Here is a 25,101-nt window from a genome sequence, read left to right as displayed (position 1 = left end):
ACTGGAGCCTAGAGCTTCAGTGAAATGGGCAGACAAGTCGCCGTGTGAAAATATATTAACATTAAATGAAAACTTCTCAAGAATCAGTTATTAGAAGCCTCTAATGGGGTTCAGCACTTACAGAGTTGACTGTATAAGGTCAGAATTAATCGGTACAACTGAAACTCATAAGCAGCGACATCTGTGGACATTTCTCTGGTCTCGTGCTTTTTGGTTTGTGTAGAGCACCTGCATTCTGCAGGATGGAGGACATGACACAGGCCCTGGCACATATTAGCTGCTAGTAAAGGTGAGGTGATTGAGTAAGGCAACATCTGTTCGCTCCGTCCCTACTCCCCAGATTGTAACTGAAGTGAACCTGGGTCACTGGATCAGAGGAGGTCCATCCTGAATCTTATATTAATCATTCCCTTGCCACGCCAGATGTTGGGTCTTTGTAGACAGGACTGAGGGGCTAGACAGTGAATTGAACTATATCCAGTTTACTCTTTGTATGTTGTTGTTTAGATCATCTATACCTCTCAGCACTCTGCCACGAGTACGGATGGTGAAAGCACCCACATCCTTCGCTGATTGTATCTGAAAGAGATGCAAGCGAGGTACTGGATGTAGGAAGTAGTAGTTGCCTCTGCTCTGACCTACATACCTTACTGACCAAGTTAACCCTAACCATACTCAAAGCAAATGTTTATTTACAATCTATAATTCATATGTTCTGTTCCAGAGCAAGTGTCTCAACTCTGTCAGGTGCAAGGAGATGGTAATTTAGGTCAATACGACATTTTCCTTCAAAAATATTATTAGCCCCATCAAGTTAAAAGGGGAGGAGCAGAGCAGTCATGCCCTAAGTGGTAGTAAAGAAAGGAGAACAATTTTGAGGCTCATGAAAATAGAGATAATGGATAAGAATTTAAAGGGGAAAGAAGGGGAGGTAGGTTGCACGTGTGTATGTATAATAAGATATTTAATAATAAGAACAATTCTGAAGAACAGTGGGAGGACAATAGCCAGTTATTCACCTTTTCCATCTCCCAATATCTTAATCCATTATCACAGACTAGCCAGAGCAGTTTTAAAAATATAAAATACATCTTTTCACTCCTTTGGTTAGGACATTTCATTTGTTCCCTCCATGCTTAGTAAAATTCCCTGAGTCTTTACAAGGACCTCCCTGTCCCTGTCCAACACCCCAGGGTCATCCTAGACCAGATCTCCAAGCCTCTCTCGTGTCTCTCAAACATGCCAAGTCCTCTTCTTCCAGCATTCTGCACTAACTCCTGCCACTGTCATGGAAGTTCTCATGACTCTGCACAGCTCTTCTATCCTACTCCTGACAATGAAGAGGCCTTCTGACTATCCCATCCAGGCAGGTCATCTTCTTTCCCAGTTTATTTCTCTTATAACATGAACATAATCTGCGGAGATAGTCTCTCATTTGTCTACCACGTTTCAGTCTGTCCCATGAGAATATGAGTTCTATGAGGTTTCTTGAGTGCCTACTATATAGCACGTTATTCTTAGTTAAGGACAGAAAATGAATAAAATACACCAAAATATCTGTATCTCTCAATGTGCATGTGCAGGGTTGGAAAGCTCTACCCATAAAGTGCTTAAGAGAAAAAAAAATGCTGAAATTATAATAAAAGCAGCAAATAAACAATATTGTCACAGAGCACCCAACCTTTTTATTTTTTTAGCACTTCTTTTTTTTTTAAGATTATATTTATTTATTTGAGAGAGAGAGAGAGAGCACGGGGAGGGAGAGAGGCAAAGGGAGAAGGAGAAGCATACTCCCTGCTGAGCAGGGCGCCCTACCTGTGGCTTGATCCCAGGACTCCAGGATCATGACCTAAGCCAAAGGCAGATGTTTAACTGACTGAGCCACCAGGACGCTAAGCTAACTAGCGTTAGTTAGCTAACACTAACTGTTAGCTAGCTAGCACTGTTTGTTTTTGTTATTTTCCCAGATATTTAACTTTTGCTTTATTTCTTAAACTTATCTTTGTAAGAAAATAACCTGTATCTTTTGTAACTCTTACATTTTGGTTTTATAAATAGCCATTGTTCAGCTATAGTGAGAATTCTGATTTCTAATGATTAAAGCAAAGAGTAGATACTAGATCAGCCTTGAAATATTCTGAAATTCTATTTGAACTACTGTTTTGCGTTGACATTTCCCAAAGTGCTAATTATATTTTTTAAGCTCCTACACATATCATAACCTCTTTATACTATTAGGTTAATGCAACAAAGCAAATTTGTTTTCTTCTCAATATGGTCTTTATAAACATAATGCAACATTTATTAATATGCCTTTCTCTCAGCATGATGTCAAATAACTTGTGATTGTTTCAAGATTTATTCCAAGTACTTTATATGTTCGCTATAATAAAAAGCAAAAGTCCTATAAATAAATACATGCCTTCAAAAACAAAATAATGCTTTTAAATATGGAAGAAAACTTTGACCCAGAAATAATATCAGACTCAGTAACAATTAAATGTGGGCCACTCTTCGTTTTAAGTGTATCTTTCATCCTGTTTCTAATAGTATATTTATATATTATGAGCTCTTCCCAAAGATCTAGGAGCAAATATCACTTTCTATATGTCCTGCTATTATTTTAAGTTCTTTAAGAACAGAGAAAGTCTCAACAGAGAAGAAAAGTGTATGTCTGTTATATATGCCAATAAAATATTAACATCAATATCTATGCACTTTATAGAGACTCCAAGGAAATGGATACATGGATCAATAGACATTGATTTTAAACTTTGATATTAGTTACAACTTGGGAGTCATATCAAATTTTTATATTTCATAATAGTCTTCGCTGCATTGCTGTTCCTCTTTAGCTTCATCTATTAATCTTTTTCTCTTATACCTTAAAACCTTTTGAGAAAAAAGTAATAGTTCTAGACAGATCAGAATATCCCCATAAGTAGCTCTTATTGGACATATGAATGCTTGAGTGCGCACCCAAGAGTCTTTAATGCAAATTCTTAGCCAATTATATATAATCAGCATCTGTTTCAATTATGCTATTTGATATAAATTTTAGAATCTAAATATCAACACACTAAGTGTCTGGAGAGTTGGTTGTGAAGGGGACATTTTATGTTCCTTAAATATTCAGTTCACTTAGAGGACTTCAGCTGGTTACTAAAATTTAACAGTCTGGATGGGAGAGCTCACATTCCAACTATCTTCTCAGGAGGCATTTATCCAGGTATTACTTTTGATTCAGTAAACATTGTCTTGCCATTAATATTTTCTAACTCTCCTTGCACTTCTGATTGAAAAAGAACTTTGAACAGGCTGTAGGGAAAAGAAAAATAAAACATTCAAAAGGAACAGATAGCCGGGTACTTAACTGATACCATTTATCAATTAGTTTCAACAAAAGATAAATTATTTGGCACAAGTGAGATTACAATTTTCTGAATCTCCTTGTATAATGCAAGGCTACATATCATCTGAAGGTTAAAACTGATTATAGGTTAGACCTTAGTGGAGAGATGGATCAAGGAGAGTTAGAAACCCATATGACGACGCATTTTCCTTCTCACACCCAAAAGGAAACTTAAATGTAAATCCTATCTAACAAAGATTAGAAATGTATTTTCTGATTTATATTGAATCAATAAAAATATTTATAAGTAGCTCAAGGTCACAAGCTCTTGACCAAGACAAAGGATTAAAGAATAATTTTTTTTCTCTGAAAATACCATTAGAAATCATCTTGTGCAACACTCTCATTTTATTGTGAAGGATACAGAGACCCATACCAAGTGTATTAGTGGAGATCCACTAAGAAAACCTAAAATTAATCTTATTCAAGAAGTTTAGATTTTGAGGCTCTGACATAAATCTCTTACCCTTTGTATTGTTTAGCAAAAACTCTAGGTATAACAGGAATGTTTTGGTTGAATAAATTTCTTCTAATTCTAATAAAATATTGCATCTGAATGCTCTCCCTAAAATGTTAAAAAGCTAAAATTAACAATGAGGTAGAATTACAAATCATGAATATACACAGACATCTTCCATATTATAAATAAAAACTATATGTCCTTGAAGAGATGCTTTATTTTGTGTTTTGACACAACATATTTTTCATAATTAAAACGATACTTATTTTCACTTGTCACTGATTGCCAGTATCATAAGTTACACATCAATTCCAGAAAGTATTTTCATTTTATTAGTGTGAGTTCTATTGTAATTCATTTTAGATTATGATGTAAGATTATATAATTTCTAGTAGGATCATGTTCAAATATGGAATTGGAGAAGAAAGTTTATTCATTTAAGAGGTCAATATAAAGAAGAGAAAATTGTACCAACTCTGCAATTTAGTGATTATAAAAACAACAATGTATTATCAAAACATTATTCTGAAGAACATTATTCTGAAGAAACATTATTATGAAGAACATAACCTCTTAACTTGTCAAAAGTAGTCTATTAAAAAAGTCTACCTGTAGGAAGAAATTTATAGACATCATGAGGGTCTATTTATGGATTTGAACTTCAAGTAAAACATCAACCCAGAAGTGATTCTCTTCCAAGGCTTTTAGCAATGGATTCTTTTTCTGAGAAAGCAGAAAGAACATTAAAGACAGAGAGCAAGAAGGCCAAAGGATTCAGACGAAATAAAGAAGAAAGTCATTACAGAGGATTTCCAAAAGTTCCTTTCACAGCTATGTAACTTTGGGGAAAATAAACTGAGAATTAGTTGATCCAATGGAAGAAGTAAAACTGCATTTCTGATTTTGGAATCTTAGAATTAAATAAACTCATATGAAGTCAGTCCCCGTGTCCGTATCACAGAGTGATTCAAACAAAACCTAACATGCAAAAAAAAAAAAAAATGTTTTAAGACTAAGGTAAAATAAGGATTATTAGGTTAATGACAAAATGGAAAAATACAAAATATCATGACCATACAGCATACAGAATGTCATTCAAGATTCGGACAGCAAGCTTCCTATTCTGCATATAGTATAGCTCCTTCTCTCATTTTCTCTGTCTTTATAGTTCTACAAGTTATTTAAAAATTTGTGCTATACTTCTGTATGTGTGTTAAAATTGCTATCGCATAAGCTGAGAAATAAAATTATACTAAAGAGTTCAAACATTCCCCGAACAGCTTGAGCATGAGTGTTAATAACTACAAAAAAATAGAATATAGGCCTTATATATGGGATAAAGCATAAGTTTAAATCCACACTAATTTATTTTTTCTAACTCTATTCAATAGATGTCTGTTTTCCTATCTTCTCCCTTTTCTTCCCTGCTTAAGTGTCACCTTCCTTTTAAATGTTTACTGAATACTGTCCATATAAAAGTGAAAGAACCTTCACAACTTTCTTAAGAACTCACAAAACCATACACATCTCCTTGTGGACTTTTCTTAGAATGGTCTCCAGTGGAAAAAGTTCCTCCAGTTTGAAGCAAGAATGGCAATGAATTCTTTCTAGAGAGTGAAGAGTCACAGAAGTAGCTGGAAAGGCTATTAAATTGGGTTCTTTTCTCAAAGGTAGGAAATCCTGCCAAGCTACAACCAAAGTAGTCTGGCCAACTGAAGGATCAATGGTGTAAAAAACTTCCTCAAAGCTGTCATGGAGACTCAAACTGTGGTGACTACAATTGGCATTCACCCAAAAAAATGAAAATATAAAGGCTGCTTGGCTTTAAAGTTCTCCCCTACTGTCAAAGATACAAAAAGGACTTTTTTTTCCCTCTATGTCTGGCATCTTATAAAAATTAAAACTCACTGAGCATAAAGGGGGGAAATGTATTGAATTTCAAGGGAAGAATGTCTGGAGAAATTGGCTTTATTGCAAGGTTAATGGTTTTCTAGTATCACATATGCTAAATTTTTCAGACAGGATGATCAAATAGTACTTGTGGGGGAAAAAATGCAGCACCTGTTTGGCCAAGAGTTCTACAATGACTCTCAACAAAGAGCCAAGCTTCATTCATGATACAGATAGATTGCTATGCCTGCCAGTTCCATGTAACCACCCATGTCTATTTTAGCCAAACCCATATTTGTTTCTTAGTTTATATAGACCTATATTTAATTCTCTTATTACAGTGAAGTAAATATAGATCCCATTTATCTTGAAGTGACTATAGATTATTGACTCCTGATACTGACTCCATTTTTTTAAAATTTTTATTTTTCTGTTCTCATCAAATACTGACAATTTTCTTGATTCTTTAGGTTATTTTTGAAAAAGATTTTATTTATTTACTAGAAAGAGAGAGAGAAAGCACTAACGGGGGAGCATCAGGCAGAGGGAGAATCAGGCTCCCTGCTGAGCAAGGAGCCCATTGTGGAACTCGAACCCAGGACCCTGAGATCATGCCCTGAGCCAAAGGCAGACACTTAAACAACTGAGCCAGCCAGGGGCCCCTCTTTAGGTTATTTTTGTTTTAATCCATTATATTCTACAAGATCACATTCTTATGAAGTAATTATAAACTTTCTTGTATGGCATAAATGCTTTGGTTTAATGCAACTGCACTATGGCTATTAGACTGGTTTCTTCTCTAGTCTGGGATCCTCTGTCAGCCTGTCAGATTGTACTTTTCCTTTTACCTGTATAGAGCTTCTAGGGCTCTTTAGTATCTATACTGCTTTGCCTCTGAAGATTATATTATACAGGCACATTATCTTCCTAGTCTTTTCCTAATTCATTTGTTTTTATTAGTCATTCATTTAACAGCTGCTATATCTACCATGTGGTAATGTGAGAATCCAGAGATGAGTCAGCATATCGTTCTTGATGAAACATTCTTATTTCCATTCCCTCTCCATATCCTCCCTCTGACTATCAGCAATTTTAAGATTTACCTTAAATGTTCTTCCTTTTCCCTTGCCTTTCCTGAGGACACAATTTTATCTGTTTCTTCTATTTTTTTCATAATTAATAATGAGATATGCTTATCAAACACATTGTATGTGACTAACAGTATGTTTTTGATGAAATTTTTAAATCTGCTCTCACAACAAACAAAAAAGTTAGATGAAATCGGTTGATTACTGTTACTATTGTAACAGTGATTTAGACAAGTAAAGTGACCTATCTGAGACCACACAGGGAAAAAAAAAACAAATCCAGGACACATACATCTGATTGTGAGGCTCTAAAGTTCACAGCTTCTTTACTGGATATCTACCTAGAACTGTACAATATACTCCCATATTCACCTTTACTAGTAAATACGGCATTCACATCTCTCTATTGCTTCATGCATGTAAATTTGCATCCCATTTAGATTTATAGATTCTTTTTTTTTTAAAGTTTTATTTACTTATGAGAGAGAGAGAGTGTGTGTATGAGCAGGGGGAGGGGCAGAGGGAGAGGGAGACAAGCAGACACTGCTCTGAGGAGGGAGCTGGACCCTGAGATCATGACCTGAGTCAAAATCAAGAGTCAGATGCTTAACCTACTGAGCCACCCAGGTGCCCCCCCTTAGATTTGTACATTCTTAGTAGGTAGGACATGGATCTAATAATTACTTATCTGGGGGCGCCTGGGTGGCTCAGTCATTAAGCGTCTAACTTCGGCTCAGGTCATGATCCCAGGGCCCTGAGATCGACTCCCATATCGGGAGCGGGAAGCCTGCTTCTCCCTCTCCCACTCCCCCTGCTTTTATGTTCCTCTCTCGCTGTCTCTCTCTCTGTCAAATAAGTAAATAAAATCTTTAAAAAAATAATTACTTATCTGTACTCTGCCAAACCTAGCTTAGATATTGATAAATAAAAGTCTTCCATTAAATATTTGTTTTCAATAATTAAACAGAATTTTCTTCTAAAAAGAAAAACTAAAAAGTCTAAATGTATACAGGATGTAGTCCAGTCTTTTCCTCTTTCATCTCAATAAGTCGGTAGTGAAGTAATTAAACACAGTTTGCATGACGTTGGACCTTACACACAGAAAAACCATATTCTAATGAATTAATGAGACTGAAAAAAGGCTATGCTGATGTTTCATAGGATTCATTCAGTAGCATTCTAACAATTTTATAAACAGAATAATATTTAAATAATCAAAATCACTATGAATTTACATATTTTACTCCTCTTATATAAGAATAGCAGCTAAATGTCCTTAATGAAACATTTTATTATTACAGGAAAGAAATGTATTTATGGCTCTTCTAAAAAATCAATACATTGATTAGCACTTGGCAAAATCATCAGTGCAAGAATCAATAATAGTTAATGCAATATAACACCAGATTACTACTTATTACATACATTTGATTATGAGTGAATTTTATGAATCAAGCAAGTCAATTATGGGGTTGGATTGAATTATTAATCCTTTCAGTTATAAATATCTGACTTCCTGAATGAGAGCAAAGGAAGAAAAGTTCATTGTTTACAGCTGAATTGCCAGATTATCAAATTTGGCAGACTCTATTTGATTTCCTATATATCTATTGTTAATTGCATGGGAATATGACTAGGAGATTGAGGTCAATGTCAAATTAAGATACCTCTTCCCATACAACTGTGAAATAACAAGCTTCTGTAAGAATCATTTATTTGCCTTTATAAATAAGTCAACTTTCTTTATGAGCATAAATTCGTGAAATGATTAAAAATGTTATCAATTCACATTTTAGTTGCTAATCTGTAGCCATCATATCCATAAGCTATGAATTTTCAAAGGTATTATGACTTTCATTTCTTCCTTCACTTTCAGTATTAAGGATGATAACTAGCTTTCCCAGATACGAAATGCCACTGCTCCTTTCATTGTGATGGTTATAAAAATACTGCTCCTCTTCATTTCTCTTCCATTTCCCTGTTCTTGAATCTGAGCACTGGTCTTAAGAGAAAGAGTGTGTCTTATCTTCAGGTTAGTCACAAATTCAGTTCTCACTTCTGAAATTAAATTATAATGCAATGTGCAGGTTGTATTTATTCAACATTGCTTTTAATTCACACCTACATAGAGGATTTCTTCTGTGAATTCCAAAGCAATATCCTTATGATATCATACTGGATAAAAATCTGAACTGGTGCCTCTTGACATCTCATGCAAGCAATATTTACCATAATTTCATGGGTAAGGGGACATTACACATTCTAGGCAAGGAAATGTCAAGTAGGTGAATTATAGTAGAAAAGGTGGATCAAGTGTAGTGCCCCAAGTAATGAGGCAGAGACCACAGAAATTCTGCATTCAGCAGCTGGTGCCAGAGGTGTGGCTGAGAGACACCTGAGATATTTCACATTCAATGTTGCCTTGGACTGGAGACTGAGGAGTGACTAGGCAGGCAAGGAAAAAGACCAAGAAAGTGGTAAATTTCTAATGCATGGACCTTCACTAGTTATTGAAAGGAAATGTGCAGGCTTCAAAAACTTAAATGAATAAGCAAATCAAAAACAACCTTTAGTCAACATCACTGATGCATTTTGAAGTTTCCATGTAAAAAAGTGATCTTTCTTCTGGAAATAATAACCAGGTTTGTAGACATATGACAGAACAGCAAGAAAAATACAAGTATCTAGAAGGAAATCTGTCAGTTATCCATGAAAATGCATCTATTTTAAAGATTCAGAGACATATTGTTGCTTAATAATGAGACTAAGTAAGAGAGCAAGATTTTTGGGGTTTCTAGAAAACTCCAATTTTTACAATAGGGGATTAGATATGTAAGGAAATGAATAATTATTGTGTAAACATACACACACAAAGCAAATTTCTATAACTGAATTTATATTCAGTGGGGTAAAAGCTGTATTTCTGTGGGGTCAAAGCTGTATTACTATCCAGAAACTAATAGCTTTATGGAATCAACAGGTCCTTCTTAATACCTCTTCATTTATTAATTAAGTAAATTTTTAAAGAATAAGAAGCTGTGTCATATAGAATTACTGAATTGGAACAATAGGTGAATGAGAAATTTCTGAGCTTTAACTCTAAAATATTATCAAAAATAACAATAGCGATTCTTACAAAAATCCAATGTTATTTTATTATACTCATTTTCAACAATGAATTGCTTTCTCTAAAGCCAGACTCTTATCCCAGAAATTAAGTTAAATTTTAATAATTCACCAAATGCTTTTTGAGGTAAGGTTTCCCAGTCCCCTTCTCAGTACTTTTCGAGTATACTGAAGAAGGGAACATTCTTCCACCCAGGAGTATTTGAAGTGGAGTTTTTCACTCCATAACTAAGAAAGTAAGTCTAGAAGTTGTTGTTGATTGTTTGATATTCTTATCAGGTACTTATATTGTGAAATGTGATCATGCAGGGTCAACTGGAAGGTTTCATCTGACATTGTTAGAAATCTGTTGTTAGCCCTGGGGTGCTACCTATTCCATGATGTTACCATGATGGCTTCTATTATTTTTCTCAGTGGTGTCAGCAAATAGAAGCTCAATATTTATTTTTTTTATTCATCATTGAAATGTGCTTTCTTCTCAAGTGCAAAAATAAAGAAACACAAGATCACAGGAAACTGTTTCTGCAGATGAATCAATTATGTCCTGTTTTGATAGTTTTTGGTTTTGCTCTACTATGATAAGTGTTAAAATATTTTCTGTCATTTTTAGGGGCGCCTGGGTGGCTCAGTCCTTAAGCGTCTGTCTTCAGCTCAGGTCATGATCCCAGGGTCCTGGGATTGAGCCTCACATCAGGCTCCTTGCTCAGCTGGGAGCCTGCTTCTCCCTCTCCTACTCCCCCTACTTGTGTTCCATCTCTAGCTGTCTCTCTCTCTCTCTGTCAAATAAATAAAATCTTAAAAAAATATATTTTCTGTCATTTTTATATAATTGTTCTGGGTTTCTAACAAGTTCAGGTCATAACAGCCTTTTTATGGAAAAGATGGTGTTGTTAACTCACAGGCATAAATGAATGTTTCATAAAGTGATTTATTACTATATTCAGAATACTTTCTTGAGACTATTTGTATTAAGAACACTATAGATTTTTTTCTTTTGGCATAAAAGGAAATGATCCACATCGTACAAAAAAGTTCTTGGCCTCACAAAGGTCAAGTTCATACAAATTTTGCATTTTTTAATTACAAAAACCTGAGAGGAAAAACAGATCAACTGTTGAAGCAGAAAAAAATCCTAAAATTTAGCATCTGGGACACCTCCAATTAAGTCAGTGAACCAGTGCTTTCTATTTTGAACAGATGTTCCACACCTTTTCCAAGCACAGAACAGGTTTTTGTACCCACTTGGTCTATTTATATTGTACTTGGCTTGTCTTCAAACTTCTATTAAATGACAGATTTTGAACGAAAAGGGACATTTGATTATGCCAACACCATGAGCCATTATTTGTATACACATCACTTTGTTCATCAAAAAGCAAGCCCCTTACTAATTTAAGGAACTGGTATTTGAACCTGGAGATAAATAAATTTTGTCTGATTTTTCTATGCAATAATGCCAGATTATCCACAATTAGAACAATTCCTGCAGATTAGCCATGGCAAATCTTATTTTTATATTATTATTATCCCTTCATTTACTCTTGCCTTTGTTTTCAACATGAAGACCACATTTGGCGTGAACATTATCATTTTTCATTCCTAAAAAATGTAGAAAAAGATCCTTACTTTTTAGGTACCAAAACAATAAAGCAGCAAAACTGTTAGTAACCAGACTGATCTATACACTTGACTAGGAATTTTTAAGCCAGTAGACCACACATCTTGTGGATTCTTATGGATTCACACATCTTATGGATTCAGGATTCTACCTACGTTTCTCTCCAAAATATTGATGCACAAGATAAAATGTCATCAAAATAAAAGAATCAGTGTGTTCCATCTTATAACCTTGTCATAAATAGTCTGTTGTGGAGTAGCCCTTTGTTTTCTCTGTTGTTACTCCTATTTTACCAATATATGACCTGGCTGTATTGCTACCCAGGATGAACTCTAGACACCTGCTCACATGTTTTAATTACAGAAAATAATACTAAAAACACCCTGTGTTTCAAAGCATCTATTCTTACTCTGGGGTTACAAGGATTTTGACACTAAAAGTCAGAGTTATAAATGGAACCTGGAACCTGTCCTCCAGCACTTTCCACATCACTCCCCAAACACCTTAGTCCATCTACTACTGGCATCTTGCAAGCTGAGAAAAAGAGACATGAAGCTTCTATTCCTTGCAGGAAAAAACATGACAGAAATTTCTCTAGAGTATTTGGAGACCAGATGTTACTGCTGGGATTAGGAGGGTTCACCAGGATTTGGGAACAATGGGATACAATGAACATTCTTAGGGAATAAATGCTAGATGGAGAAAACAAGGGGAAATTAAGTCAAATTTCAAGGTCACAGTTTTGCATGGCTGCCACTGGGCAGACTGAAAGAGTAACTGGATACTGAGAATAGGCAAAAACAAAAACAAAAACAAAACCCATATATTTACATAAACTGGTATCATAGTCTTCTCTGTCTAAGAGCTCCTAAATGAGAAATTTTGTTATTGAAACTCTAAAATCAGGGTCTTCTTACTCATAACCCCTTCCTGGTTTCACTCAAAAAGAAATGTATCATTAGACTTAACTCCTCTGCAAATGCATTCACTCTCCTAATTTATTTTAGAATTACTTTCTTAATGTCCTCTAATAGTTACATAAAGTTTTAGGCATTTCAATGATAAATCACAGACCATAATAATGCTGTAGTCTCAGTTTCATCCACCTTGTCTCACCAATAGGTATTCAAGAAACTGAAGTTATATCATGTCTTGATCTGAAATGTTCTAGTCTGTTTGTCCCAATGGGTCTCCACCATCAGTTGTATACAGAAATAAACTGAAAAGATTGCCAAAGTACAGACTCTTCTGAAGACTTAACAATGAAGATTTAGCAACTTTTAATCTAGTCATAGTCCAAGGATGTGAATTTTAAAAAGCTTTCTGGTAATTATAAAATTTGAAAAACCCTACTTTAAAGAGACTAAAATGACATTTGTAAATAATCTTTGTAGTGTTTCAAAATTGTATGACTGAAATAATATAACTGGATGTTTCAGATATAATTGATTACCTAATCTTGAGTAACTGTTGGGAAAAACTGTAAGTCTCTAAAATCATGAATTCTATGTCAAGGAACATGATGAAGAGACAAAATAGTAAATTTGATATTCATAGGTCATATGGCTACTATGGACCAACACCGTGCCAATAATTATGACTAGAGACAGAGTATCTTTAAAAAATCAAGGTAGGGCGCCTGGGTGGCTCAGTTGGTTAAGCGACTGCCTTCGGCTCAGGTCATGATCCTGGAGTCCCTGGATCGAGTCCCGCATCGGGCTCCCTGCTCGGCGGGGAGTCTGCTTCTCCCTCTCCCACTCCCCCTGCTTGTGTTCCCTCTCTCGCTGTGTCTTTCTCTGTCAAATAAATAAATAAAATCTTTAAAAAAAAAAAAAAAAAAAAAAAAAATCAAGGTAATGTTTGCATTTCATTTCCAATTATAATAATTTGTGAACTACGATAAATCAGTAAACAAGCTAATATACAGTGCAAAATATATCATTTTGTAGAATCTTGTGTAAAATAAAATAGTCTCAATTAGTCCCTAATAAACTTAGTATCTAGCACAGTGCCTAACATACTGTATACACTCCATTAATATTTGTTGAATGAGTTAATAACAATGAATTTTATTTTAACTATTTCCTACTGATAAAACTAATTTCAATCTTTACCTCTTAAAGTAGTAGAATCAACAGAAAATGAAATAATAAACATGTGTTTGTATTTTTCATATGAAAGCTAGTAATTAAAGTGTGTTGTTGGGCGCCTGGGTGGCTCAGTTGGTTAAGCGACTGCCTTCGGCTCAGGTCATGATCCTGGAGTCCCGGGATCGAGTCCCACATCGGGCTCCCTGCTCAGCAGGGGGTCTGCTTCTCCCTCTGACCCTCCCCCCTCTCATGTGCTTGCTCTCTCTCATTCTCTCTCTCTCAAATAAATAAATAAAATCTTTTAAAAAAAATAAAGTGTGTTGTTAATATATGTTTATTTTGGGAATCAGAAACTAAAAGTTGTGGCAGTATAGGTCCTTTCTATAAAGTTACAATTATACTTACTGAAAAACAGGAATACTGTATTTTTATTTATCTAAAAGCTGAAATTACTATATTAAAATAGAGGATCTTTTGGGGCACCTGGGTGGCTCAGATGGTTAAGTGTCTGCCTTTGGCTCAGGTCATGATCCTGGGGTCCTGGGATCGAGTCCCGCATCGGGCTCCCTGCCCAGCTAGGAGCCTGCTTTTCCTTCTCCCTCTACTGTTCCCCCTGTTTGTGCTCTCTTGCTCTCTCTGTCAAATAAATAAATAAAATCTTAAATAATATAAACTAAAATAAAAAAGGGATCTTTTAAAATCAAACAAATGAATATCTTTAACAATAGAATGGGATGAATATTATAATGGGTGGGAGATCTAGGGAGTATTTTCCACTGTACGTATCGCACAATTTTCCACCTTTATCACACATAAACATATCCTTAGTGATTTAATACAACATAAACATCACATGGAGAATCTTGCTAAAATGCTAGTTCTAATTCTATGAAGGAGGCTGGGATTTTACATTTCTAGAAAACTGACAGATGATACCGATGCCACTGGTCTGCCGACAACATCTTGAGTAGCAAGGATTTAATAATACACCTGGAAAAGGTATTGAATATGGACACTAGAAATTTGGATACAAAGTACAGATCTCTTACGATCTAACTGTGCGATCTGATGCGGTTTATTCACCTACTCTGGACATCTGTGTACTTAGCTATAAAATGGGGGTTGGGGAATGTCACCATGTTTTCTTACAGTTCTCGAAACTTAGATGTGTATAGCATTCTACTCCATTCTCTAAACATCCTATTATTTACTTTTGTTTTATTTCTCTTTACTCATTTTTTTACATTTTTTTTCTTTATTATGTGATGTTAATCACCATACATTACATCATTAGTTTTTGATGTAGTGTTCATACATAAAAGAAACATGCCATGAAACTGTGCCAAGAACTCTGGAAGGACATTCTCTCTATAAAGTGCTGTGCCCATTCCTTGAAGAGCTGTGCAGAGATCCCCGCTGTCTAGACAAGACACCTCAGCCACCTGCGGCTTCCGACCTGTCTTCAAATGGCTTTAGTCTCAGAGAGGTGCTCGGCAGGCCGACTGGCTTTCCGCTTCCCCGTGCAGCTGTTCACAGTTGGTAATGAACAGAGTCAATAATCCCTCTCTCTGTTGTGTGTGTGTGTGTGTGTGTGTGTGTTTGTTTTTGTTTTTTGGAGTGTTTTTGTTTTTGTTTTTTATAACACCCAGTTTCCACCAACACAATTCACCGGGTAACTGCGTAGAAGAGACATGTGCCATGCTGCATATTGCAATTCCAAAATCGTTGTGGCAAACCTTGACAGAACAGTAGTCACTAGGACACACAGAAAATAAATGCCATAAAAGATACTATATTAGTGTTTATCTATACAATTTATACATTTAGCAAAGCAGATGTAGTTTTCACACAAACAGTCATAGTTTTCCTCATTATTATTTAAAGTCACCCATACAAAATCATCTTTAACTGTGTTGAAGTATCCTCCATGAACACAACTGTGTTGTGTTTTTCTGCAACAAATCTCTTACGTGAAAAACAAGGCTTTATAATATATTACGAACAGACAATTTATACAAATAATTCTCATGAATTGCAACAAGATATTCTGTAACAAAAGCATTTGATTAAAAAGAGGGTTCTGTCAGTTATGATTTCTCATTTAATAACAATAAAGCTGATAATGGTTAGAATAACAATATAATTAGACTTTTCTAAAATGATGCTTTTTGGAAATAAATTTCATTAACTAACAATATACAATGTGAATTGGGTATCTTGATTTTTATTCACTGTATATTTTTTCAGCTTCATCCATAATGGGTATCCTTACTCTTAATACTGAACAGATGGTAGCTACAATATGTTGTACACAGTGGGAAAGGTAACTAGGAATGAATAAAGCATAATTCTCCCCATTGTCCCCCTCCTTTCCAATATTTTATAATGTCCAGTTGAGATTCAAATTTGAGGAACCTCAAACAAAATTATCAGTATATCTCTGGCAATTTTTTTTTCACATAAGACAATGATGGATATAATCTTTTATTCTAACACTAATCTATACAATTGAAATTTCAGTCATCAACAGTTGAAAATTTTAAAGTATTTTAAAATCAGCACTACAATACCAGTAAACAGGAAAGTGATTATCATATGGTGTATCTACAACTTCCTCTATAAATCCAAAGTGTCAGTAAATCCTGAGTAGGACTGTCAACAAGAACATTATGGAATACATTCCTGCATGAATGCAATCAAGGATGTTCAATAAAACTCTGTTGGGCTAGACCTATATTAAGAATGAAAGTTGGCAGGATGTCCAGCCACTGGCAAATGGCAAGGTGTAGTTTAATAACCACCTGCAGGCAGGATGGAGGAAATTCTTTGTGAATGCAATCTACTAGCAATTCAGGCAAAATGGCATTGCTGAGGGATTGTGGAAAGATACAGGGCTGGCAGGCCACTTGATATGTACTTCTCAAGAGACTTTTCCACTAAAGACATATGCAAAAACATCACCAAAAAAATATTGATAAGCACTGAGGAAAAAACCTCCCTTAACCAAATCAAAGGCTGGCATCAGGCACAGTTTTGCATCTAATTGCATATTTATTGCACTTCTCTCTTTTTTGGTGCAAGAAGGATCTAATCCATATATACTATATGTCAAAGATATGCATAAAATTATGTATAAATGGAAAGAATGAAAACCAGGGAAGTTTGTGCTACAGACTTTTCTTTTTTTTTTAATTTTATTATGTTATGTTAATCACGATATATTACATCATTAGTTTTTGATGTAGTGTTCCCTGATTCATTGTTTGCGTACAACACCCAGTGCTCCAGGAAGTACGTGCCCTCTTTAATACCCATCACCAGCTAACCCATCCCCCCTCCCCCTCCCCTCTAGAACCCTCAGTTTGTTTCTCAGAGTCCATAGTCTCTCATGGTTCTTCTACAGACTTTTCTAAAGAAGACAGGCTAATTTTTCAAATCAGTTAACATTTTAATTTTTCATATTTCATAAAGTGCTTTTATGTACTTACTTCATTGGGAGCACATATCAGTCCATATCTATGTAAGGTATACATTAGTTATAGATAAGAAATATGAGGCTAAAATCACATGACCACAACTTAAACTCAGAAAATCTGCTTCCATCATATTATACACATTGCCTCTGAATACAATGATTCTAGAGGAGAGATATTGGCTTGCAGTTTAGTACAAGAAACAGGCAGAAGACAACCAAATGCTAAACTGAGACAGAAATGTTTTGTGAAAGAAAGAGCATCTCACCCACAGACTTGGATTTAGGGGCCTCAGATGGATGTGTGAGTGGGAGGGAGCGGGGAATGGGGAGAATCAGCAAAACCAGCAATATATTGCCCCCTCCAAGGAAGCTAATGGAGAAGACTCAACTGAAAGTAAAAGGTAAGGCACCTAGGTGTTTCAGTTGTTAAGCATCTGCCTTCGGCTCAGGTCATGATCCTGGAGTCCCGGGATCGAGTCCCATATTGGGCTCCCTGCTTGGAAGGAAGCCTGCTTCTCCCTCTCCCACTCCCCCTGCTTGTGTTCCCTTTCTTGCTGTCTCTCTCTCTCTCTGTCAATAAACAAAATCTTTAAAAAAAAAAGGAAAGTAAAAGATATAAGTTGAGACTAAATCTGAAACTACAGTAAACAACCACAGACAACCTCTTGGGAAAAAATTATCTATAAAAGATTTCTCCCTGTATCTTTTTTAATAGAACTATAGTTGACATACAATGTTATGTTAGTTTCAGGTGTACAACATAGTGATTCGACAATTCTATACATTACTCAATGTTTACTATGGTAAATGTGGTCACCATCTGTCACTATATTGGTGTAACTATTATGGAAAACAGTAAAGAGATTGCTCAAAAATTTAAAAACAGAAATACCATATGATCTAGTAATTCCACTACTGGGTATTTACCCAAAGAAAATGAAAGCACTAATTCAAAAAGATAATACTGTCCTGTTACAATAAAGCATTTCACTCTGTATTTTTGGCCAGTATTGTTGTTGGTGATTTCATTCAATGAGCGATACTAGAAAATATAGAGAAAGGCCTGTGCATAGAAAGCACAGAATGTGAGTAAGGTAATATGAGTAACCAGTGACAGAGTAAAGGAACCTGTTTGAAATACTGCTGATATTTTTGCCAGTCCTTCCGTGTGCACCCCTATATGTGATAGCATCACTTTCTTTTTTCTTTTTTGTTTTACTGAAGTATAGTTGACACACAATGTTACATTAGTTTCAGGTATACAGCATAGTGATTCCACAAGTCTATACTTTACCCTGAGCTCACTGCCAGTGTAGCTACCATCTGTCATCATACAGCACTGTTACAATACCAGTGACTATTTTTCCTAGCAGCATCACTTTGTTATCCAGATAGAGTAGAGACATGCTTTTATGGAAGAGATGTAGAATATGACTGGGTTTTTAAAGACTAATAAAATTCAAATAGCTGCAAGGGAGTAAGAATGGCAAAGCCATACCAATGAGATAAAAGATTTCAGTATAGTCACAGAGGTTAAAACGTATAAGATGTGTTTCTGGAAAAGTAAGTAGACTGGGTTGAATACAGAAAAAAAAAAAATGGGTGTGGGGAATTAGTGGGGACAAAGATGGCCAGACAAGTTGGGCCCAATGAGAGAAGGTTTTAAAGACCTGCAAGGAAAAGAAGATGTCACAGAGAAATGACTGGTCTGGATACTATAGATTATTTAATGCAGCTAATATATGGAGAAATATAAGGAATTATCTCTGGAGTTGAAACCAGTGAATATAGTCAATAAGAGTTACTATGCTCCTTAAGAAAAAATTGATATCAAATACACAGAGGAAATCATTTTTTTAAGATTTATTTATGTATTTGTGAGAGAGGGTGAGAGTGCATGTGCGTGCATGCATGTAGGAGCAGATGGAGGGGTAGGGGGGGAGGGAATGGGAGAGAGAGAATCTCAGGCAGACTCCCTGCTGAGCGTGGAGCCCCATGTAGTGCTCAATCTCATGACCCTGAGATTGTGACCTGGGCCCAAATCGAGAGTCGATGCTTAACTGACTGAGCCCCCAAAGCACCTCCAAATACATAGAGGAAATCTTAATGCATAGAGTATTGTTTAACATTTCAAGTATAAAATAAAATGGCAAATAGGTATCCCATGATAGTGAAGTTTTTGTAAGAAAAATAGGAGACTATGAATTGTAGAGTACATTAATGATGTATTTTCTCAAAGATATAATTTTTCCTATTATTTCTCTTTTATAAAAATGTAAAAGAGATCATTAAGGGGATATGGAAAAGCTAATTGTCACACATAAGTACATGAATATGCATTCACTTATTCTCTTTATGATTTTATTTAGTTCTTTTTGCACGAGAGAGAGCATAAGCTGGGGGAGGGGCAGATGGAGAAGGAGAGGCAGACTCCCCGCTGAGCAGGGAGCCTGATGTGGGGCTCCATCCCAGGACCTTGAGACCATGACCTGAGCTGAAGGCAGACGCTTAACCGACTGAGCCGCCCAGGCACCCCAAGATTCACTTATTCTTACTAGTCTTCTCATTTGAAAATTTTCCAGCTATTTCCTCATTTTATTTCCCATACTGAAAACCAGCAATCACTGTTAAGACCACTCTTTTTGTGTTGTGGCCTGCAGGCTCTGGAGCCAGAATGCAGTGATTTCACTGATTTCAAGTGACTCCACTGTTAAATGACCAAGAGCACATTTTTAAAACTCCCTGACTTCAGTGTTTTCATCTGTTAAGAGGAAGTAATAATAATACTGGTGTGCAAATCGTCCCCGCAGTGCCTTGGGCCAAGGTTTCAACAGACCTCACCAAAATGCCGTCTCAAATGGAGCACGCCGTGGAAACCATGATGTTCACGTTTCACAAGTTTGCTGGGGATAAAGGCTACTTAACAAAGGAGGACCTGAGAGTACTCATGGAAAAGGAGTTCCCTGGATTTTTGGAAAATCAAAAAGACCCTCTGGCCGTGGACAAAATAATGAAGGACCTGGACCAGTGCCCAGATGGCAAGGTGGGCTTCCAGAGCTTCTTCTTGCTAATTGCTGGGCTCACCATCGCATGCAATGACTATTTTGTAATACACATGAAGCAGGAGGGAAAGAAGTAGGCAACATCAAGCAACACTCCCGCCCACCCAATGAGAGTTTTCCTGAAGGGTCTCTTTAGGAATCTGTCCCACAGCTTCCCCCTGTATAAAGGATTCCATGAGCAGATGGGGACCCTCAGAAATGTACAAATAAAATCCAACCCCCATTTGAGAAGCAGAGAAAGAGAAGTCAGATAAGCTTTTGATTTTTATATTGCTTGCACCCTCTTGCCCTCAATAAACAAATTCCTTTTTTAGTTCCTCACTTGAAAAAAAAATAATACTGGTGTGTGTATATATAGATATATACACACATTTAAAGGAGACAGAAGTTTATTGACTACACCACAAGGGAACAGTGGGCAGGACAGCAGAGGAGAGACTATCTGCCTACCCCGGTATTTATCTTTAGAGTTGTGAGGATTCAGTGAATTCATAATATAAATTACTTAGAACACCACCTGGTATAGACTAAATATTTATTAAAGATTTATTGTTTTTCAGACATCGATTATGTTTTCATTCTCCAAGAACAATTATGAAACATAATTTGAGAGAAAATCTAGTCAAAAATAACAATTTTATGATACCTAAGAGTAGATGCCCTCATTCTTACAGTTATTCTACTAACATTTATTGAGTTGCTACTCAGTCAGACATTGTTCTAGGTATTGAGAATGTTATCGTGTACTAAAAGGAGTCAGTGAGTGGTAATTACTCTGAAATTAAGAAAAGCACGAAATGAATGTTTAGAGGATGAGGGAGGGTGTCTTAATTTACAGAAGTACCAAAGAAATATGAAGAAAGACCTACATATAACAGTGGCAGTCAGGCTGAAACCTGAGTGACGTGAGAGACACAACTATGGAAAGATCAGCTAGGGAGAAGGGGTGGCATTCCAAGCAAAGGGGATCACAAATTTTAAAATCCCTGAAAGAGGAATATGATTTTCACCTTCTCTTAGCAAGAAGACCATTCTGCTGGAGCAGAATGATCTAAAGGTTAAGAGGAAGTGGTAGGAAAGAGAAGAGAAAGGTGATGGGGTAGTTATGTACAGCCCAATGGAACAGGGAAAACTTTGGTGCAGTATGTGTAAAGAATGAGAGAAGAGAGGAATCATGTATGATACCAAAATATTTACTCTAATTATGACATATGCAAAACATGTCAATAATTGTAAAATAATACTGAAAAATATAAGAAAAGATATGGTATATTCTCCATAAATTCCAAACAGTTCCAACCTAACTCCACAAATGTTATCCTTAAAATGTAGTAAGCTGGTTCCTTTTTTAAATGCGAAGTAAATAGCTAATAACAGCAAAGAAAATCTCAAATAATAGAACAACTTTAAAGGACACAGCTTATCAGATAGAATACCTTGTTTTGAACTTACAATTCTTTTGAAAAGCATGGCATTTGCTTAATGGAACAGAAAGGAAATACTAGATCCTCTTCCTGTTTCAGAGGAAAAGTCTGCATTATTCCATGAATTGTGTTGAAAGAGATGGCTACCCCTTATGATCAAAGAAAATTTACATGGCTCCCTAACATTCAACAGAATAAACAGTGACACATAGGTGAAAGCAAAACTAAACCTACAGAAAGAAATATGGGGGGACATTTTAACAATCTCAATGGAGGGAATTCTTAAGAGGGAAAAAAGACATCATAAACAAATTGAAAGCAAAAGACACAAAAAGGAGAAACTGTAAAGCCTATAGACAACAAAGGGTTAGTGTCCAGAAAATAACAATAGCTTGCAAAATGAATGAATAAATAAATAAATAAATAGATAAATAAATAAATAACTTGCAAATCAGAAAGAAAAAATCACACATCTCAACTAAAATAAATGTAAAAAGTACAGACCATGAGATTCTCAAGAGTAAGAAATCAAAAGGTCAAGAAATACATTACAGGATGTTTGGTCTCATGAGTCTTCAGGTAAAAATAAAATGGTAATAACGATGGGATGCTATTTCACATTCATAAGATGATAAAACTTTTATAAGTCTGATAATAATAAGCATTGGTGAAGATGTGGGAGATGGGAACTCATTTATATTCATGAAGCTTAGGTAAAGTGTTATGAATTTCTAGACAAGTTGAAGATATGCATGTCCTACAATCTAGATATTCTATAACAAGGAATTTAAACTCCAAAAATTCTAACACATGTACACAGGAGACATGTACAAAGACTTCTTAGAAAAATAGTATAAAAATTTTACCTTTTCTGTGGCTAATGATTTTAGTAGCAAATGACTAAATAAATGTGCAGGACACACATGATGGCATTCTGAGTCAGAATCTACATAAAACATGATGGAAATTTTTATATGCACATATATACATATATATATATATATAAATTTATTTTATATATACATATATACATTATATATTTATTTTTATAAAATAAAAAAATAAGTAAGTCATCTGCAAAGGAATCAGAATCAGGCTGGCCTCAGGCTTCTCATGAAGCAGTGAGAGTGATGATTTTATGTTCTGAGAGTAAATTACCCTCAACCTAGAATCCTATATTTGACAAAAATATTAATCAAATGTTATGTGGAATATTCAAGGACTCAAAAAATTTACCTCCTTCACATCAAGTTTTGGACGTCACCTAATGACCCACAACCAAACAGAAACTTAAAGAAAAACATGGAATTAAAAAAAATAAATAAAATAAAAATTAAAAAAAAAAACATTCCACAATGTTAAATGAGAAAATCACATTACAAAATGACAAGTACATCATCATACTATTTATTATTTTAAAACAGAATATTTAATATTTGTTTTTTGAAATAAATATTCAATAAAATATGTAAAAATTAGCTATGATATGCAACTTTTTTTTAATGTAAAAGTTAACTCTGGGAGTTAACTCTGGGAGCAAGCACTGAAAGAAGGATGAGGGTGTTGAGATGAAGTTAATGTTTTATTTCTTTCAATGAGGAAATGATGTGAAGTAAATAAAGCATAATGTTAACATCTGTTTAATCTTAGTTATGGCCCATGCGAGTCAGTGATGTTATCTTTGTAAAATTTCAGATGCTTTATAATTAAAAATTTTTAAAGTGGATGTTAAAACATCTTTGGCTGCATAAACACTGGAAGCATATTACATGAGAGCTATGTCAAAGTATTTTATACTGCTGTTCATCTAACTATTATGGTCACATCTCGATAGGAAATACTTCCTTTTAAGTAAAAGCAGCCCAGAGTTTTCCCCCCCTTAGTTACCTGTATCAATGCAAAGAAAAGCAAGATGTCTTTTCCACATTAATTTTTAAAACATATGTCTTCAGATGGCTACCAAAGGGATTTTTCCCAATCCTAATCACAGAAGACAATCCTAAAACAAAGATATGTAACTTAAATTGGCAAAAAGAAAATCTATTAAAATTTTTAAAAAAACAGTATCCCTAGTCTAAGGCTGTCTCTATAATTTATCCTATATACAAGGCAGAAAACTAAAAGGAAGTCAGACACCTCATTTTCCCTGAATTCTGAATGTAACTAATCAATACACTTTGATTTCCTGTTATCATTCCCTAAAGGTTTGCCAATCTCTTTGTTTTCCTTCATTTCCACTGTCCTGGTCCTAATTCAGGCCATTACCTCTGACAGGATCACTGAACTCTCTTCCTAAGTGATCTTATTGACTCGAGTTTTTACAAACCAATCACTTCTCCTACTTTGGTCAGAGTCTTTCTCCCCTGCCCTGAAGCACAGCATCTCTGGCTCCACACTACCTGATCCTTAGTTTCCTCCTGAGCCATGTCTCACCGTTCACTTGGACCTTCCTGACGCGCTCTTGTCTGCCCATCAGTATTTTTGCTCCAGCTATTTTTCTCTGCCAGGAATGCCCTTCCTGCCTTCGTTTGCTTGCCAATTTTTTTTTTTTTTTCCTGAACCTCATTCATAGAACTTCCATTTCTTCTAGGAAAACCTTCTAAACGCTTAGGCTAAGCTAAGTGCCTACAGAGCTTTCCAAATTCTAAGGTACAATACATACAGGTGGCGCCTGTGACTCCCACCTCCTGGTATTCACACCTCTGCGTAACCCTCTCCCTCTGAGTGTGGTGCAACTTGTGACCTGCCTCTAATTAATGGAATACAGCAAAGGTGATGGAAGGTCACTCCCATAATCATGTTTTATGTACAAGATTCTGTCTTGCTGGCAGATTTACTTTATCTCCATTATTACCTTTCAAGAAGTATGCCATGGAGTAAAGGGCCATGTTGGAGTAACCCACTTGAGAAGGAACTCCATGCGTCCTCTAGAAGCTCAGGACTGTCAGGAGTAAAAAACTGAAACCCTCAGCCCTATGACCAAAGGAAACAAATTCTGCCACAGCCTGAGGACTCTTGGAAGTTGATCTTTCCCTAATGGAGCCTCTGATGATACTGCACACTTAGCCAGCACCTGGAATATAGCCTGGTGAGACCCTGAAGCAGAAAACCCAGATAAGCAGTTTACAGACTTCCCACTAGAGAAACAGTAACACAGAACAGTTGTACCTACAGATGTAGTAGTATACATCACTTAAGCTACTACACGTGTGGTAATTTGTTACCGCTGAAGATAAACTGAGGCATATTAAAATTTTTACGAATTTATTTGAGCAAAAATCAATTCAAATTGGCAAGTGCAAAACTGGAAGTGGTTAGGACTGCTCCACAGACTGAAGCCAGGGGAGACATTTATATATAAAGACAAAACGCGGAAATGTGAGGAAATTATTTGATTGGCTAAAGCTTAAAACCTAGCTGGCTGTTAGTAACTGGTTGTCCTTGGGTTTCAACTTT

The 25,101-nt window shown here is 35.6% G+C and overlaps 2 protein-coding genes across 3 annotated transcripts in view; one reads left to right on the top strand and one right to left on the bottom strand.

Annotated features, from left to right (window-relative positions):
• GALNTL6 (polypeptide N-acetylgalactosaminyltransferase like 6) overlaps positions 1-25,101 on the bottom strand; it is a 1,204,984-nt gene that overhangs the window by 1,035,877 nt on the left and 144,006 nt on the right. The gene's annotated exons all lie outside the window — the stretch shown is intronic.
• On the top strand, positions 19,968-20,542 carry LOC123848093 (protein S100-A10-like). The gene has a single exon (XM_045880138.2). It carries the CDS (start codon positions 20,005-20,007, stop codon positions 20,296-20,298), a length of 294 nt encoding a protein of 97 aa, XP_045736094.1. The 5' UTR covers positions 19,968-20,004; the 3' UTR covers positions 20,299-20,542.

The sequence above is a fragment of the Mirounga angustirostris genome, unplaced genomic scaffold (assembly GCF_029215605.1).
Source record: "Mirounga angustirostris isolate CCGP_5_RB_7025 unplaced genomic scaffold, mMirAng1.0.hap1 SCAF_2, whole genome shotgun sequence".
Lineage (NCBI taxonomy): Eukaryota > Metazoa > Chordata > Mammalia > Carnivora > Phocidae > Mirounga > Mirounga angustirostris.
Note: the sequence above shows the minus strand (reverse complement) of the source record. Positions and strands in the feature narration are given on the sequence as shown.

Excerpts from the sequence above, each read along its gene's own strand:
- LOC123848093 (XM_045880138.2), top strand. The coding sequence starts at position 20,005 with ATGCCGTCTCAAATGGAGCACGCCGTGGAAACCATGATGTTCACGTTT.